General features: G+C 45.2%; 1 protein-coding gene across 3 annotated transcripts in view; it reads left to right on the top strand.

Annotated features, from left to right (window-relative positions):
- Positions 1–1,032: 1,032 nt before the first annotated feature.
- LOC147012476 (inactive carboxypeptidase-like protein X2) overlaps positions 1,033–18,361 on the top strand; it is a 39,787-nt gene continuing 22,458 nt past the window's right edge. For all 3 annotated transcript variants that reach the window (XM_085856747.1, XM_085856746.1, XM_085856745.1), the window contains exons 1-6: positions 1,033–1,168; positions 1,617–1,729; positions 2,084–2,223; positions 2,406–2,490; positions 2,614–2,764; positions 18,189–18,277. In XM_085856747.1, the coding sequence (XP_085712873.1) occupies positions 1,060–1,168; positions 1,617–1,729; positions 2,084–2,223; positions 2,406–2,490; positions 2,614–2,764; positions 18,189–18,277 (687 nt within the window). In that variant the 5' untranslated portion in view covers positions 1,033–1,059. The remainder of the gene's footprint in view (positions 1,169–1,616; positions 1,730–2,083; positions 2,224–2,405; positions 2,491–2,613; positions 2,765–18,188; positions 18,278–18,361) is intronic.

Genomic DNA, 18,361 nt, shown 5'->3' with positions numbered 1-18,361 from the left:
TAGCTGGGTTAGGATTCAAACCCACACAACAGAGCGAGCATGCATACCTCTCGGTTTTCCTGCCGTGATGTGGCGATTCATTACTTCATAACCGAAAACATTTTTTACTCATTGTGATCATACAATTTATTTTGCCTTCCTTCTTCCGGTATAGAACCACAGTATCACCATTGAAGCTTGAAGAACACTCCTCAAGAAGGAAGCCATTACTCAAAAAAGCCAACCTTGAGTACCGTTTAAGGTGTACAAAAAACCACTCTGGAGATTCTGAAGCCGTGTGGCAAAGTTTTGTGGTCTGATGAAACCAAGATGGAACTTTTTGGCCTAAATGCAAAACATTGCGTTTGGCACAAACCCAACACATCACATCACCCAAAGAACACCATCCCTACTGTGAAGCATGGTGGTGGCAGCATCATGTTATGGGCATGTTTCTCATCAGCAGGGACCGGGGCACTTGTCAGGATAGAAGGGAAAATGGATGGAACAAAATACAGAAAAAAATCCTCGAGGAAAACCTGCTGCCCCCTACAAGGAAGCTGAAGTTGGGACGGAAGTTCACCTTTCACCATGACAACGACCCGAAGAACAAAGCCAAAGCTCCACTGGAGTGGCTGAAGAACAAAAAGATAAATGTCCTTGAGTGGCCCAGTCAGAGCCTCGACCTAAATCCAATCGAAAACCTGTGACATGACTTGAAGATTGTTGTGACATGTGACATGTTGTGACATGACATTGTCATTGTGACATGACATGACTTGAAGATTGTTGTGACATGTGACATGTTGTGGCATGACATGACTTGAAGAAATTAATTTTCTGAAATTTGTACAATTTGTTTGTCATTTGGAAGGTGTGGGTTTCGATGTGTCAATAAAAGTGGAAAAAGTCTGATTTAATGCAATTTCATGACAGGCTATAAGGAAGCAAAAGGTGAAGAATTCGAAAGTGGAAGTACACTGTACGACATCACAACCAACTTACAAAAAGGGGAACGTGTGAGACTGGGATTCGTCTTCCTCTTCCCAATTGTCGGCTCCTCCCAGTCGCGCAGAGACGATGATGCTGTTCACGAGATCAATGGAGAGAAAACCACACGTCCTGGTCTTGAGCCTGGTTCTCACCTTGACCAGGGTCTGGGTTCAAGCGGTCGAAGTTCATGACCTAGGTTTGTCTGCTTAGTATTAAAAACATGTATAAACAGCATTTACTGTCTCATGTTTTAAAAAAAAAAAAAAACTTAGTCTTTTCTGTCTTGAGGTTTAAAAATTATGATCCATATTTATCAGTCTACCTGTCTGTCTGTCTGTGCACCTTGAGTCTAACTCTGTACATTCCGAGTCGTTCGATTCATCCTCCGTGTTTCTCTGTCCGCCCCCGTGCACTTGGCTCGTGTTGAGTTGCGGGGATGGAAACTAAACAAATTGGTTACAGCTGTTTCTTTGTCGATTGGATCTTTTTGTCCTTGTAGCTCTGAGTATGTACATTCATCGACAGTGTACTGTATCAGTGTACATTTTATTTGATGTTAACTTTATAAGTTGGCTACTACATTATTGCAGTTGTCCTTTACTTAGTTCACCAACAAGTTACTTTTGTCCCATTGTCCAACCAAGGTGCTTGTCCTTCTCTCGGACTTGAATCTTTCCGTGTCTCAGATGAGCAACTTTCAGCATCAAGCGTGAAACACCTGGGCCAAGGAGCTCATCGTGGGCGGTTGAACATACAGGTATGATAACGCACCGACTGCGCTTACCTCCAGACTCGAAATGAGATCAGGCCTGTAGCTCGACCCATACGTAAAGAAGTTGGAATTGCTCCACGTTACTGAAACGGGTGACTGCAATAATTTCAAAAAGATGCCGAGGATTTTTATAGATCCAGAGCGTAGATGAGACAACCGGCTTAAAGTCTCCTTTGAAGGACTGTCCTCCACGATGCATGAGTGCTTTCCATGTTTTAGTTGGATCAGGTCTGCCTTGCTAGCGATACCGTAGAATCAGGGCAGATGTTGAGGGAAGTGATTGTATCTGGTATCGGCAAAGCTACCTGGTACTCATGCCATTTTGTGCTTGCACTTCAGAGTGGACTCGTTGATGATGACCGGTTCGACGGTGCGTGGTGCGCGGCGGACAATGATCCCAACCCTTGGCTCAGTGTGGATGCTGGCTCCCTCACTCTCTTTACGGGCGTCATCACTCAGGGTCGTGCCTCTATCTGGTCGTATGTCTGATGCACACATCATAAAAGACTCGTGACTTTCCAACTACACAAAAGTCCACAGCACTTCTAGTTATTCACTCTTCATTCCTTTTGTCATTCATCATCATTTATTTTCATTACAATTTCCTTTTTTGGTCACTCTTCATCTTCTAAACCATTGTTGAGTTTGGAAATTTCTCCAGGTATCACTGGGTTACATCCTACAAAGTACAGGTCAGCAATGACTCTGAGTCCTGGGTCATCACAAAGAACGGAAGCGAGGAAATGGTAATTGATTGCTGATTGGAGTGACACTGTGGTTCAGAGACTTGGAGGTCGAATCTATAAATCGGTAATTGATTGGCTGACATAACCAATGGAGGTAACCAAAGTGTGGGTGTGAACCTGCAGGTTTACACGGGTAACTTTGACCAGGAGACGGCCGTCTTGCGTCTTCTCCCAGAGCCAACCTCTGCCAGATACATCCGTGTGCTTCCAGTCACTTGGCGGATAAACGGAAGTGTTTGCTTGCGCTTAGAGATCATGGGATGTCCCCTTAAAGGTAAGCTTACGTGAGAACATTGGATCCGAAGGTCAGATTTAATCATGATGGAACTTCCAGGGTATCTCAAAATGACAAATAGTTGTTCGGAAAGCAAAGAAAGAATCCGTCATACTAAAATACACAATTTGGTGTCTGTATGAATGTATTTGCGTGTCTGTGGCTGATGTATTCGGTCGTTACTCATCCAATATCAACCCAACTTGCCAGGGGGGCTGAGAGTCATAAGATAAAAACTGCTTGGTGTGCTGCACCCCCTCCCCACTCGGCATTCCCATGTTTTATCTCCTTTTTCTCCCTTGGAAAGACGCCATGTTAAGGTGTACACATAGCAGCTTGAGCGTCATTCCGTGTTGTCGTTGTGATTTTCAAACACCGCTTCTAATAACGAAAGTAATCTACTATAATGCAGCTATCGTGTGTGTGTGTGTGTGTGTGTGTGTGCATATATATATATATATATATATATATATATATATATATATATATATATATATATATATATATATATATATATATATATATATATATATACAGATGTTTGGTACAACAGAATTTTAATATGGTACAAACAAACAAACAAACACGACATAATAGTGACCGAAGCTTTTCGTGCTGCACTCTTCAGGGTAAAAATCAGAACAGGTGAAGGAGGAAGTGAAGGCGCGTGCTTTATACGCAGGGCTCAATAAGGTAGACACTGATTGGTTCAACCGTAATGACGTCACGGTTAATGCGAACGCCCATTGGTCGGCTCATCATCTTCACCTCGAGCTCCCATTGGCTGGAGCAGAGCACGTCGATGATTGACGTTTGTAACCGCATCCTGGAGAGAGGGGGGATGGGTTTCCCCTAAGGTCCATTCACCATTTGTTACCGAACTTTCCTTCATCTTTCCATGCTGAAAGAGACACAAAGATCGTACAAATTCCTTTTGACGACATCATATTGGATCGGTGGTAACGTCAGGTCAGGCCAGATTAGATCTGTGATTTGCTACAGGTACCATGTAAACCTGTACTAACCTGTTCCATGGTCGGGTTGTCGGCGACTAAACCACCCCCCCCCCAGGTTTTCTGGTGAGGAGGGTGTTTGGATATGGACACCCAGCAGGATTAAAAACAAAACCTGTCAAAGGGCGGAGGAACTCCTTGTGAGCCAACGGCCATCCATATCGAGCGCCCAACTGTGTCTGCAGACCTCCTCCTACAGTTGGGTTACTTCTTATTAGGAGGTTGGTGGTAGGATTTGCACTTCAGCCACTGTGAAACCCTTCATTCCAGAAAACACAAAAATGCAAAGAAATGTGAAAACCCACCCCGTGGGAGTACCTCCTATGCAGCTTCCCTTCGTAGGGCAGCTGGACACCGGATGACGGGATTGGGGCAAAGCCTTCGGGACCCCCAATCTTTTATGATGGGAGGGAAACCACGGGGTAACATTCCCGGGTCAGATTGCGGGAGAGTGTGTTGGAGTGATGCTGAGGTGTCGTCCACCAGATGGCGGTCTCCTTGGGTTAATCTGAGGCGGTCCCTTCGGATGGGTGCCTGGAATGTCCTATCCCGAAGAGAGGATGATCACCTGTCTCTGTTATCATCTGAGCTCAAGCGTTTGGACATCGGTATTGCAGCTCTCTCTGAGGTTCGGAGAGCGGATTGCGGCGAGATCATGGTGGGTGGTTACACCTACTATTGGTCTGGTCAATCTGATGGTTACCATTAACAAGGAATTGCTGTAGCTGTGTCCAATAAGCTGACTCCAATGATAATTGAGGTAACACCGGTCAACGAGCGTACTATGAGACGAAGGATTCGTCACTCCTTAGGTGTCATTTCCCTGGTCTCAGTTTATGCTCCGACTGAGGCGAGTGATCTCACCGTGAAGGACGCAGTCTGTGGTTGATCAGTAACGTCACTGTCCACGCTCGAGTCTGTGGTTGATCAGTGCCCCAGACGAGATACACTTCTAGTCTTGGGGGATTTCAATGCATCGACTGGAACTGACAGGGATGGTTATGAGACGTGTGTTGGTCCCCATAGGTCAGGAACTATGAACCAGAATAGCACGAAGTTCCTTGACTTTGCGAAAAGTCGTGGACTTAGGGTGGCTGGTTCATGGTTTCAGCACCCACAAGCTCATCGCTGGACTTGGTATTCCAACGCTGGCGATGTGGCAAAGGAGATAGACCATGTCCTCGTTGATGGTCGCTGGAGGATGATCCAGAACTGCAGGGTCTACCAGAGTGCTCAGTTCCTCAATACTGACCACCGGCTTGTTGTAGCAACTCTGAAGTTGCACCTTAAATCCAGGAGAATGGTACCATCCCAGCCTTGGCTGGATGTTGGAAGCTCAAGGATGAGATGGTAGCTGAGGAGTTTGTGAACAAGCTGAGTAGAGATTTGGGGGGTCTGGGTGCTTTGGGAGGTCCTGAAGAGTTGTGGAATGCCTTCAAGACCACCATCCTTGGTGTTGCCAGTGGATGTCTTGGAACTCACCGTTGGGCAAAGAAGAATTTTGTCTCTCAAGGGACACTGGATACCACTGACCAGAGTTGCAGGGCCAGACTGAATGGCAGAGCTGAGCTGTTCAGGGAGCTGAGGCGTAAAACTGTACGTGCGCTAAGGGTGGACAAGGAGGCCTATGTGCGAGGAATCTGTGAGGGGGTAGAGCATCACCTGTGGTCCGGTGATTCTCATCCTGCTTACAGGGGAATTTGCGCATTGCGTTCATCCAAGCTAATCCCTCGGAGCACTGCAGTTAGAGCAGAGAGTGGTTGGCTCTTGACAGAGGAGTCCGAAGTGAAGGCCCGCTGGACTGGTTACTTTGAGCGGTTGTACCAGGCTGATCCACCAGCTGTCGAATTGGACATCAGGGGTGTTACAATCCCTGTTGCTGACCCTCCAATCAACTGTGGTCCACTTTTGCTTGTGGAAACAGTCTGCGGCGAACCGGTTGAAATGGGGTAAAGCTCCAGGGATCTGTGGCATCCATGCTGAACTTGTCAAGGCTGGTGGAAATGCTGCACTCGTGTCATTGCATGCAGTTCTGTGCTCTGCCTGGAACACAGGCATCATCCCAACTGACTGGAAGAGGGGTCTTATTGTCCCTCTCTGGAAAGAGAGGGGTGATCGCCAAGACTGCAACAACTACCGAGGGGTGACGCTGCTCTCAGTGCTGGGCAAGGTCTTTGCTCGGATAATTCTTGATAGGGTTCGCCACCATCTGCTTGAGCACCAGCGTCCAGAGCAGTCAGGTTTTACACCAAAGAGGTCAACAATTGACCGTATCCTTGCTCTTCAGGTCCTCAATGAACACAGATGAGAGTTTTGGCAGGGGCTGCTTGCAGCCTATGTTGATCTCTGTAAAGCGTTTGATTCAGTGAATCGGGATGTCCTCTGGAGGATTCTTGGTCTTCGTGGGGTGCCACCAAAACTGATCGATCTGATGTCTGAACTCTACTCTGGTAATGAGAGTGCTGTGAGATGTGGTGGCACCATCTCTGACTTATTTCCAGTTGTTACTGGAGTTTGTCAGGGGTGTGTGCTGGTCCCCATACTTTTCAGCACTTGTATGGACTGGATTCTTGGGAGGATGTCGGAGAGATCAAGTTGTGGTGCATCGTTTGGGAATGTCAAGATCTCTGACCTTGATTTCGCACATGATGCAGTCATCTTTGCAGAGACTTTAGATATCCTTTTGGGGGCCCTCGAGGTGCTGAATGAGGAGTCGGAGCCGCTGGGATTATGGGTTTCCTGGGTCAAAACTAAGATCCAGGCTTTCAATGACATCTTGGATGCTGCTGTCCTGTCTGTGCCTGTTTGTGGTGAGGATGTTGAGTTCGTGGAGAGATTCACTTTCCTTGGCAGTGATATTCATGTCTCTGCTGGCTGTGAGTCAGAGGTCAATAGACGTCTGGGTCGGGCCTGGGGAGTCATGGATTCACTGGATAATGGGGTGTGGCGCTGCCGGTACCTGTGCGGGAGGACGAAAGTCTGAGTCTTCAGGTCCTTGGTTCTTCCAGTCTTGCTCTATGGATGCGAGACTTGGACTCTGACCAAGGATCTGAGACGGAGACTTAATTACTTTGGTACCAGGTCTCTTCGGAGAATCCTTGGCTATCGCTGGTCGGCTTTGTGTCCAACGAGCGGTTGCTGAGAGAGACTCAAATGAGATTTGTTACCTACATAGTCCGTGAGCGTCAGCTGCGGCTGTATGGACATGTGGCTCGTTTTCCTTACGCTGATCCTGCTCACCAGATTCTCTCAGCGAGGGAGTCTCCTGAGTGGAGGAGGCCAATGGGCTGACCACGTTCCTCGTGGTTGCAGCAGGTTGATCGGCATCTCAACGAGATGGGGATGGGCCAGGCATCTGCCTGGGGGATGGCCAGATGGAGGCCCCTGGAGTACCGGCGGAAAGTGGACGCAGCGACGCGCTGCTCTGCCGCATGCTCCCATACCTGACCTGACCTGACCTGGTGGTAAGGATGAAGGTTGCTTCCAACATATGTAAATGAAACGAACTCTGACCTCGGCTCAATATCCTGAACATATCTGCATTGTACTGGTCTGCACAGATCGGGTTGGCAACCAGGTGCTGTGCAATGGCAGATGAAGCAGATACAGTGGCTGGTGGTTGCTGGATATTTCTACATGCTCGCACTGGTTGTGTTCTAATCCTCACAATCTTTCTTCGAGTCGCCAAGGGGATGTGTTGTTTGATCCGATCAGCCAATCATAGTGTTGTGCGGCCCACGTATTGAGTTTCATATCGGCACTTGAACTCATAAATAACATTACTGGTTTGTGAGGTGGGTAGGACATCCTTGTTGACTAATGTCAGCAAACGGCGAGAGGTACAGATTACTTGGGGTTGCACAGCCAGAAACGTGTTGGACACAATATGTTTGATTTGTATTTCACACTTTGGTGATGATTGCCCTTTCCAGGGCATCCTGATATAGACTGGACATTTGTCCGGACCAATCTTCTGATCTTTTGTTGTGTTTCGAAACTGGTGCATGTATCTCTCAACTATATGATCAGGATAACCATTCTCACCGAGTATATTCATGATTTTGTCAATTTCAGCAGGAAGATTACAAGGTGAACAAATCTTCTGTGCTCTGTTAACCAGGATATTGATCAAGGCAATTTTGTTTCTCATGGAGCTGCAGGAGTCCCAGCGAGTATACTGCCCTGTGAAAGTCAGCTTCCGGTCGACAGATGTTGTGAAACCAAGGTTGGATCTATTAACCAACACGTCCAAAAACGGTAACGTGTTTGACGATTCCAGCTCCGTGGTAAACTTCAGCGCTGGATGGAGAGTGTTGAGCCATGCCTGGAAATTGTCACATGCCGTCAGAGACTCAAACAAAGCAAAAATGTCCACATACCGATAGTATACGATGGGGGAATCGACCCCTTGCCGACCAGTCAGTTTCTGCATTTCGTGATAGCCTGCAAAAATATTTGCAAGAGCTGGGCCTAATGGAGAACCCATGGCCACACCGTCCGTTTGAACATGCATCATGTTGTTAAAACTGAATTCCACCTCCCTTGTTGCTGTGTTCATTAATTCCACGAAGACGTGTTCCGAGATCATCGGTTGTTCCAGATCGGTGTGATACAGCAAACGTGTGGATATCTCAATCGTCTCCGTCAATGGTACATTCGTGAACAAGCTTTTAATATCAAAGGATGCCATGATGTTGTCGTCACTTATCGGTGTTTTAGCTCTCATTGATTTTGCAAATGTGAAGGAATCCTTAACCATGAAATGAGAAAGTGAATCCAATACCGCTTGCAGTACCTCTCCCAACCACTTGGCAAGTTCATGTTGTGCCGATCGCACCATGGACAGTATCGGTCTTAGAGGGATATTCTCCTTGTGAATCTTCGGCAGGCCATACATTCATGGACGTTGGGCTCCAACAGGTTTAATTCTGTCGTCCACCTCCTTTGATAGTTCTCCGCGTTTGAGAAGCTGCAACAGTCGTTTGACGATCTGACGTTGCACCTGAGGCGTGTGATCATGTTCCATTACACCGCCCAGGTATTTAAATTTGGTTTCGTCTTTCAGGATGTCCATCATCTTGTCGATGTAATCAATCTTATTCATGATTACCACTCCGGTGCCTTTATCCGGTTTGCAGATGTCAATGGCAGCATTCCTCCTCAATCCTTGTATTGCCAAAAGAACATCCCGTTGCATGTGAAAATCTGCGACGTCATTCTGGATTCCACAGTACGCATATGCGAGGTCTGATAGTGTCGCTCTCAGCGCCTTCACCCTTACCACCGATCCAATATGATGTCGTCAAAAGGAATTTGTACGATCTCTGTGTCTCTTTCAGCATGGAAAGATCAAGGGAAGTACGGTAACAAATGGTGAATGGACCTTTGGGGAAACCCATCCCCCCTCTCTCCAGGATGCGGTTGCAAACGTCAATCATCGACGAGCTCTGCTCCAGCCAATGGGAGCTCGAGGTGAAGATGATGAGCCGACCAATGGGCGTTCGGATTAACAGTGACATCATTACGGTTGAACCAATCAGTGTTTACCTTATTGAGACCTGCGTAAATAAGCACGCGCCTTCACTTCCTCCTTCACTCGCTGCGATTTTTATCCTGAAGAGTGCAGCACGAAAAGCTTCGGTCACTATTATGTCGTGTTTGTTTGTATCCATATACATATACATATATATATATATATATATATATTGTTACTGGCCGGGGGTCAGCCGCCAACCGACCGCTCTGAAGGCAGCCGCAAGTCGAGTCGGCCCGACCGATCGCCCGGAATATAGATCGCCGACCGGATAACTCCGAGCGACGGGTCCTTGTACAAGAACCGAAATACGCCAATCGGAAGATCACGTGGAGTAGGGTCGATTGCCAATCTTCAATGTACCTAAATACCCACGTGATCAAACTACCGGGTATTCCACCCTCGACGGATCTCGTACAGAACAAACTGCCGAGTCGAGCTTGTCCGTGCGTGATTCGGAGCGGCGAAATCGCCGAGAACCGTCGGTCCAAATGTCCCCCTATTACGGCAAACCAACGGCTTTCTAACTCCCAACACACGAAATGTTCAGTCAATGAGGGAATGGACGCAACGAGCAGGTTTACATTCACACAAGGACATTTATTATAATGAAACACGTATGCAATTAAATAAGGCAAAACACGTATGCAATTATACAAGCAACAAAAGCACGACAAAAGAACTACAACCGTCCACTTATTATGTACAGTCATTTACACTTAACAGCAATTCCTACTCATTAGACGGGCCCACGGACACACGTACACACACACACACACACACACACACACACACACACACACACACACACACACACACACACACACGAAACGGTGGCTGAGGCCTTTAATCACGAGGTCCAGCTCGGAGGACAGGTGAGCTGAAACTCAGAGCTTGACTCGAACCTTTCCACCTCGTGTGGTCTTCAACTTGTCCGGACCCGGGCTCCAGCGAGAGCGAGCTGGATCCAAATCGCCGTGAGCCGCGTTCCTTCCCGAGCTCCCGCGAATCCTCCCGCGCTTCTCAACACGTGCCGGTGAGATGAGTCGCCGATCCTTCCTGTCGATGCGTCGCTTCCCCCGAGGAACCAACTCCAAGAAGAGGCCGACGCGTCACACCAAGCCAGGAAATAAAATGGAGAACGACAAGCTCCACGAACCAAGAGGAAGAGGAAGAAGAGGAAGAGCCTCCACTCGCAGCTCGAGCCGAACAACCGGCTCAAGCTCCTTCCAAAACAAAGCAGCAGCCGAAGCTCACTGAGCCAGCCGAAGCAAAAAGCTTCCGAAGGCCTCAAGCCAAGCAAGCCAAGCAGGACCCGACGGCTGCTGAACGACTGCTCTCTCCGAAGCAAAAAGCTTACTCCTCCCACGGGACTCTTCACGAACTCTGCCACGGGACTCCCACGAACTCAGCCCTACCACGGGACTCCCACGAACTCTTTTTGAACAAAGAAAAGATGTCCTCTTTATCCTTTGCACCCCCTCCCCCGCACCCGGCGTGAATCATGCCCTCGTGATCCACCCCCCCCTCAACCATGGGTGGTAGGGAGTTGTTGACATCACCGCAGGGTTCTTCTTCCTCTTCGCAGAAGAGGGGGAGGGACATCTCCATTGTTTGCTCCCTAACTATTAAATCGATCCGCAGCACATCTAATCGATTTCAAAACATTTAAACAATGGAAGGTGAGCTATCTAGGGAACATGCACTTATCGACATAGCTGACTAAGGGAACCTGTATGTTGTGTGCAATTGAATTCCAAATTTGTAACAAAATATATATATATATATATATATATATATATATATATATATATTTATATATATATATGTATATATATATATATATATATATATGTATATGTATATATATATATATATATATATATATATATATATGTATATATATATATATGTATATATATATGTGTATATATATATATATGTGTATATATATATATGTATATATATATATGTGTATATATATATATATATATATATGTATATATATATATATGTATATATATATGTATATATATATATATATGTATATATATATATATATATATATATATATATATATATATATATATATATATATATATATATATATATATATATATATATATATATATATATATATACATACATACATACATATCTAATATACACGACCGATCAAGAGTTTTAGAACACCCCCATTTTTCCAGTTTTACTGAAATTTAAGTAGGTCAAGTCCAGTGAATAACCTGAAATAGTACAAAGCAATAAACTGCCAGAGGTTAAAAAAAGAAGTTTAGGTTACCAAAAACTGAAAAATAATGTAAATTTCAGAGTTGTTTAAAAAGGCCCTTTTCAGGGAACAAGTAATGAGTTAGCAACTGCAGCTGTTCTGCAGCAATGGAAGTAAATTAAGCCTTGAAAGTTGATGCAAACAATTCCTGCAGGTTTCCCAACTTTTGTTGATTAGTTACAAACCCTCTATCTGTATAAAATAAGTGTTGGAACAGACTGTGTTGCTGCACCCTCTGAAGCATTATTTGGACAATATTGCACTGCAGGAAGTAGTACATTGCTGTCATAATGGCGAGAAAAAGACAATTAACAAAGGAAGACAGACAGACCATTATCTATATATATATATATATATATATATATATATATATATATATATATATATATATATATATATATATATATATATATATATATATATATATATTACGAAAACTCCCATCTTGTATATATTGTTATGGATCTGGAAACCATATGCATTCAAACATACAGATGTCCCAAGAGTCAGTTATTCCGTTACGTACATGTGAGGCAGGTCCCTTCCTTTTGTCTGGTGGGAGAATCAAAGGTGTGCGTTGCGATGTCCTTTTAGGTAGGTTATTACATCTAACAACCATCCAACAAACGATCCAATGAACCCTCCAACGATCATCCAACAAACAAACCAACAACCTGTTACCGAACAAGCACTTCACCCACCCAACCGGCGACTCGCTATCTGAGGTGAAATCCCCTTGCGGTGGTTTCTTCTTGGCGGATCCAGACATGCCTGAAGGAGGCGGGGTTTTCCCGGTCTGGCCAAGACCCCGCCCAGAAAGGGGCGTATCTGTGAAGGCCCTGTCCAATCGGGGCGGACGGTGACGTCTGTTTCTTATGGAAGAAGGTCTCATGGACCGATGAATCAATCTTTGGTTCATCACACAGGGTTTTTATACGCTGTCGAGTAGGCGACAGGATGGTTCCTCAGTGTGTGACATCAACTGTCAAACATGGAGGAGGAAGCGTGATGATCTGGGGCTCTTTTGCTGGATCCAGTCAGCGACTTGCACAGAGTGACTGGCACCTTGAACCAAAAGGGCTACCACAGCATTTTGCAGTGCCATGCAATACCCTCTGGTCTTTGCCTAGTTGGTCAGGGGTTCATCCTACAGAAAGATAACGACCCAAAACTTACCGCCAGGCTATGTCAGAACGACCTTAGAAGAAAAAAACAAGACTCAGCCTTGTTCATGTGAAATGAAATGTTCGCGGCTTCAAATCATGGAACGGCCAGCACAGTCTCCAGACTTAAACCCCATCGAGCTGGTTTGGGATGAACTGGACAGAAGGGTGAAAGCAAAGCAACCTACAAATGCAACACATTTGTGGAAACTTCTGCAACAGTGTTGGGAAGAACTTTCTGAACAATATTTGATTTCCATTGCCGAAAGAATGCCCCGAGTATGTTCGGCTGTTATATCTGCAAAAGGTGGCTACTTTGATGAGTTAAAAATTTCGATTAAATTTTGTTCAACAAAACGATTCCATGATTTATTTTTTATCTGCAGTTGTTTATTTGTTCTATGTTTTAATTTCAGAGTACATTGAAACATTAAACTGATTACATTTCAGTAAAAACTGTAAAAATGGAGGTGTTCTAAAACTATAGACCAGTAGTGTGTATATACTGTATATATATTGTTATGGTTCTCGGAACAGTATGCATACAAGACATACAGTTGTCCCGAAGTTAGTTATGCCATTAAGTATATGTGCAGATAGAACCCCTCCTTGTGTGTAGTGGGTAAGCAAAAGGGGGTGTGTTGCGATGTTTTTTTTAGTAAGATTAATAAATATTTATATCCCCTCCATCACGATCCACTGTCCACCTACGTCTCCGGAGCCTCGTTTTTCCGAGGCAGAATCTTCACGTCCGCAGTTCCTTTTCGGCTTCCCCAAACGTTCCAATTCAATCTTGGCTGTACCGCCGTCCACCTTCCTCAAACACGCGTGGAGTGGGTGGGCTTTCCTTGCCTGGCCGAAATCCCGCCTAGAAAGAGCGGACCCCATGAAGGCCCTGTCCAATCAGAGTGGACGGCGTCAGCTTCGCCAAGGCCCCTCCCCGACCTTGGGGATCTATAAATTACGACACCATCCTGAGGGTAGAGTGAGGGAGTCGGACAGTTTGTTGTTGGGTGAGAGAGTTCGGTGGGTTCATTGGCTGGTTGCAAAGAAGGAAGGTCGTTAGTTGAGTTGGTCCCTTGGTTGTTGGTTGAAGAAGGAAGGTCGTGATCGCGGAGTGCCTGCTCACGTCTCGCCTCAGCGGCTTGTCTGTTGTGCTGGTCCGAGTACACCCGACATTGACCGGGTCTCTCGTTGGGTCCTGTCTGCTGCCCCGTTCTACCTTGGACTCCGCGCTCTCCACCTGGGCTCCTTCACATACACGGTCTCCACACGTGCAGCTATGGGCCAAACTGCACGACCTTTGTCGCGTGCCGCACCACAGAGCATCCCTTCTTTTGGAACGTTCAGGTACCTAAAGAACTGTGACCTCAGCTCCCTCCCTCCCTGGCTGCAAAAGTCCTTTGCCATTCAACTGGGTTTATTTTGGCTGAGTGTGTGGCACCTGTCACACAAAACAAGAATATCTTGGTTGATAAGTGTCCACCCCTGCCCCCCCCGCCCCCCTCCCATTATAATAGCAAGAGGATTACCTCAGGTGGAGCCAATCACCTTCAAAATAACACACCAAGTTAATTGTCCTCCACCTGTGTTAAGTTGTTGTGATTCTGATTATTTCAGAATAAAATCAGCTGTTCCTGTAGGTTTCCTCTGTTGGGGAGTGAATTTCACAGCAAAGACTCAACCATGAGCTCCAAGGAGCTTTCAAAAGACTTTCAGGATAAAGTTGTGGAAAGGCACAGATCAGGGGATGGGTATAAAAATATTTCAAAGGCCTTGAATATCCCTTGGAGCACAGTCAAGACGATCATAAAGAAGTGGAAGGCGTACGGTACCACCAAGACCCTGACTAGATCAGGCCGTCTCTCCAAACTGGATGACCAAGTAAGGAGGAGACTGATCAGAGAGGCCACCTAGAGGCCAATGGCAATTTTGAAAGAGCTACAGGCCTTTATGGCAACAAAGACTGGTCACTGTGTGCACGTGACAACAATATCCAAAGTACTCCACAAGCCTGTATGGGAGGGTGGCAAGAAGGAAGCCATTACTCACAAAGCCCACCTTGAGTCCTGTTTGAGGTATGCAAAAAAACACTGGAGATTCTGAAGCCATGTGGCAAAAAGGTTTGTGGTCTAACCAAAACAAAGATGGAACTTTTTGGCCTAAATGCAAGATGTTACATTTCACGCAAACCCAACACAGCACATCACCCAAACAACACCATCCCTACTGTGAAGCATGGTGGGGGTGGCATCATCTTATGGGGGATGTTTCTCATCAGCAGGGACTGGGGCACTTGTCGGGATAGAAGGGAAAATGGATGAAAGAAAATACAGAAAAATCCTGGAGGAAAACCTGCTGCCCTCAGCAAGAAAGCTGAAATTTGGACGGAAGTTCACCTTTCAGCAAGACAACGACCCGAAGCACACAGCCAAAGTTACACTGGAGTGGCTCAGGAACAAAAAGATAAATGTCCTTGAGTGCCTTGTGCTCCAACCTAAATCCAATCGAGAATCTGTGGCATGACTTGAAGATTGCTGTCCATCAACGCTCCCCAGGCAACTTCACTGAGCTTGAACAGTTTTGTGCAGAAGAATGGGAAAATATTGCCCAATCAAGGTGTACAAAGTTGGTAGAGACCTATCCCAACAGATTCACAGCTGTAATTGCTGTCAAAGGTGCTTCTATCAGTATTAACTCAGTGCTGTTCACCACCACCTCTTATCGTCCCCTATACAAATCCTCTACCTTTTCTACCCCCGTTAATCCACCCCAAACCCACCTCCTTCGAATTCCCTGCTTTCCTTCCTGAAAGTCCCTGTAATATCCATCTTGTATACCCCATGTTCCTCGCACCATCTCTCTCCCTTCCACAGATCTAATGTCTCTGTTCCCCACTGTTTTGTCCTTCCCACTCCCACCCCTCATCTCATGCTCCCCTTGCTGTGCGTTGTATGTTAGCTCTCATACGAGCGCCTCGACAAGATGTACAAAAAAAAAGAATAATATAAAAAGTGGGGTGTGCACTTATCCAACCAAGATATTCTAGTCTTGTATTTTTGATGAATTTTCTGAAATTTGTAGAATTTGTTTTTCACTTGGACATTGTGTGGATTACGATGTGGAAAAAAAGTCTTATTTAATGCAATTTAATTCCAGGCTCTTAGGAAACAAAAGATGAACATTTTGAAAGGGAGTGTCAACTTTCTATAGGAACTGTACATACATATATGCATCCATAACATCCACATACCCACAGAAGAGGTCTGAGAAAGTTCCAGGATGAAAGCACAAAATAATTTAACTTGAAACTAATTAAATAATGCAATTATCACAGAACATGGTTATATGAACTGTTTGAGAAGAACAATACTTAAGTGCCCATCGTAAACGGGCCCTTCAGCATGTAATAATAATGATAATCTATTATATATTGTGAACCGTGGTGTATGTCTGTCTCCCGTTTAAAGTTTCCGCTTCCTGCGCTGCATTTGAAAAGCTCAACATTCACTTTTCAAATGACGGAACAGGCATGAATAATATTGACACCAAATTTTATTTCGCAAGCAGGATGTTTTGTCATCTTTTTAAACATATTGAACCTCCGCCGCCCGGTGTTGTCCCACTATGTCGTAACTTGAAGCTTTGGCTCTGAGTGAAACCAAGAGTGCAACACAATTAACCTTTTCCAAGTCCATAAAATAATTTAAATTAATAAATTAACTTAAACATTACCCCTCAATGGGGACAGGTAATTTTACTTGAAACATAATTGGCTGCTCTTAGAGCACCCTTATTCTGGACATTTCCATCTGTCTGTCCGCAAAACTTTGGTCAAGCCTAGGGGCTAAACCACTCAACCGATTCCAATGAAATTTGGTAGGTAGGACCAATATTTCTGGGAATCGTGTGCTTTTGAATATGGGACCCCGGGCCCTTTAAAGTGGTAAAAAAATCGAAAAAAAAAAATCGAAAAGTCGAAGCTTAGAGTTCTGTGCGCAATCTATCTCGCTCCCTTCATGCCAATTTGCAGCCCTAACAAAAAAATATTTGTAGGAGGAGATAGGTTTTGGGTGAGTACATGTCAAACATTTCAGAAACGGTTAATTGTCAATATCTCTAAGAGAAAGAGTCTGATTTTGATGAAACTTGGGTGAAATGTGTACAATGTTGCTATGCACACCTCCGTTGCTTAACAACAGCTAAAATACTTTATCGTACATCGTACACTTATTGTGGACTATACAAAAAAAAATCAATACCTCCGAAACTGGACCTCCGAGGGACCTGTTTTTTTTGTGCCCAAGGAGAATGTCTTACAGCATCATATAAAAAAATAAAATCTTTAGCGAATAGATAAATGGTATTACCAGGGCTGCCATTTGTTAGAGTCTCTTTGGAAACATGCCTGAAATTTCACAAGGTGGGCTTCTGGGCGCAAACTAAGAGGGCTGTGATAATCATATTTATTGTGCTAAATTGATTGATAGCATGTACATGAATATCGGAGAGTCGCGTCGGCCAGCTTTCCATCTAGAGCGAGCAGCCATTTCACCGACCGGCTTGTACTAATAGTTATAATAATAAGGATAAATATCAACGTGACCCCCCCCCCCCCGACCACTCCCGTAGGGAGTGGTTTTTCTCGTGTTATAAAAGGAGCTGATCGAGTGCTTTATTCTAAAGGGTTCCCAATGTTGTAGGACAATAAAAATGGTACCGTTGGAAAGCTAATATGCAATTTAGTGGGACCAAAATATAAAACGTTGTGTATGCAGTAGCAGGAGTGTCTTTGTGGGCTAATTCCCCCATTTATGATGTCCAGGATGAGAAGAAGCAGGAGGACTGAGGTCAGTAGAAGGACCACTTGGAGCAACGGAAGTACTTATTATTTTTGCGTCTTTGAGGAGAAACTCTCTGGATAAATTTGTTGGGGGGGTAACCAGGGTTAGGTTTTGGGCACAAAATAATACTACCCCCACCCCACTATTTCACCCCCCTTGCGAGGGTGGGAAGACCACTTGTACGATGGTTTACTGACCTCTGCTGGAGAGAGAGGGAGGATTACTTGCCATGGCACAAAAATATTTCTCCCATCTTTCCCCCCTCCCCGAGGCAGTTCCCGGAGTTAGTGGGTGCTTGCAGTTTATACCAAAACATAACGTCCAATGATGGTTGTGATACAGATCATTTTTGGGAGTTACTGGAAATAGTCAGATGCAGGAAAATGCTGTTTGGTCCAATGCACCCATGTTGCCCCCTTATGCTTGCTCTCCAGGATAACGGAAATCACACGTGACCATTGATATGGTTGTGGCATGCAGGTCTTGAGGTGTTTATAGTTCTTGGCTTGAATGGTATGAAATATGGCCATTGAGAAGGTGAGTGCACCCCAGCTTCAGTTTTGATGTCATTCTTTTTCCAGATTTGAAGGAAAAAGCAGCGAGTCTGAATAAATCTGTGAGCGAAGAATACCTGGATTTCCGACACCACAATTACGAGGCTATGAAAAAGGTCAGAGTTCATTTAATGAATCGACACTTCATCGTTGCTGCGTCTCTGGCGTTTCTGACTGGACTGATGGGTTGTGTCGATGAG

This window comes from Eptatretus burgeri, chromosome 15 (assembly GCF_056783735.1).
Source record: "Eptatretus burgeri isolate ZD-2024b chromosome 15, Ebu_testis_v1, whole genome shotgun sequence".
NCBI classification, from domain to species: Eukaryota; Metazoa; Chordata; class Myxini; order Myxiniformes; family Myxinidae; genus Eptatretus; species Eptatretus burgeri.
The sequence above is the reverse complement of the archived record's forward strand: the minus strand, read 5'-3'. Positions and strand labels throughout refer to the sequence as shown.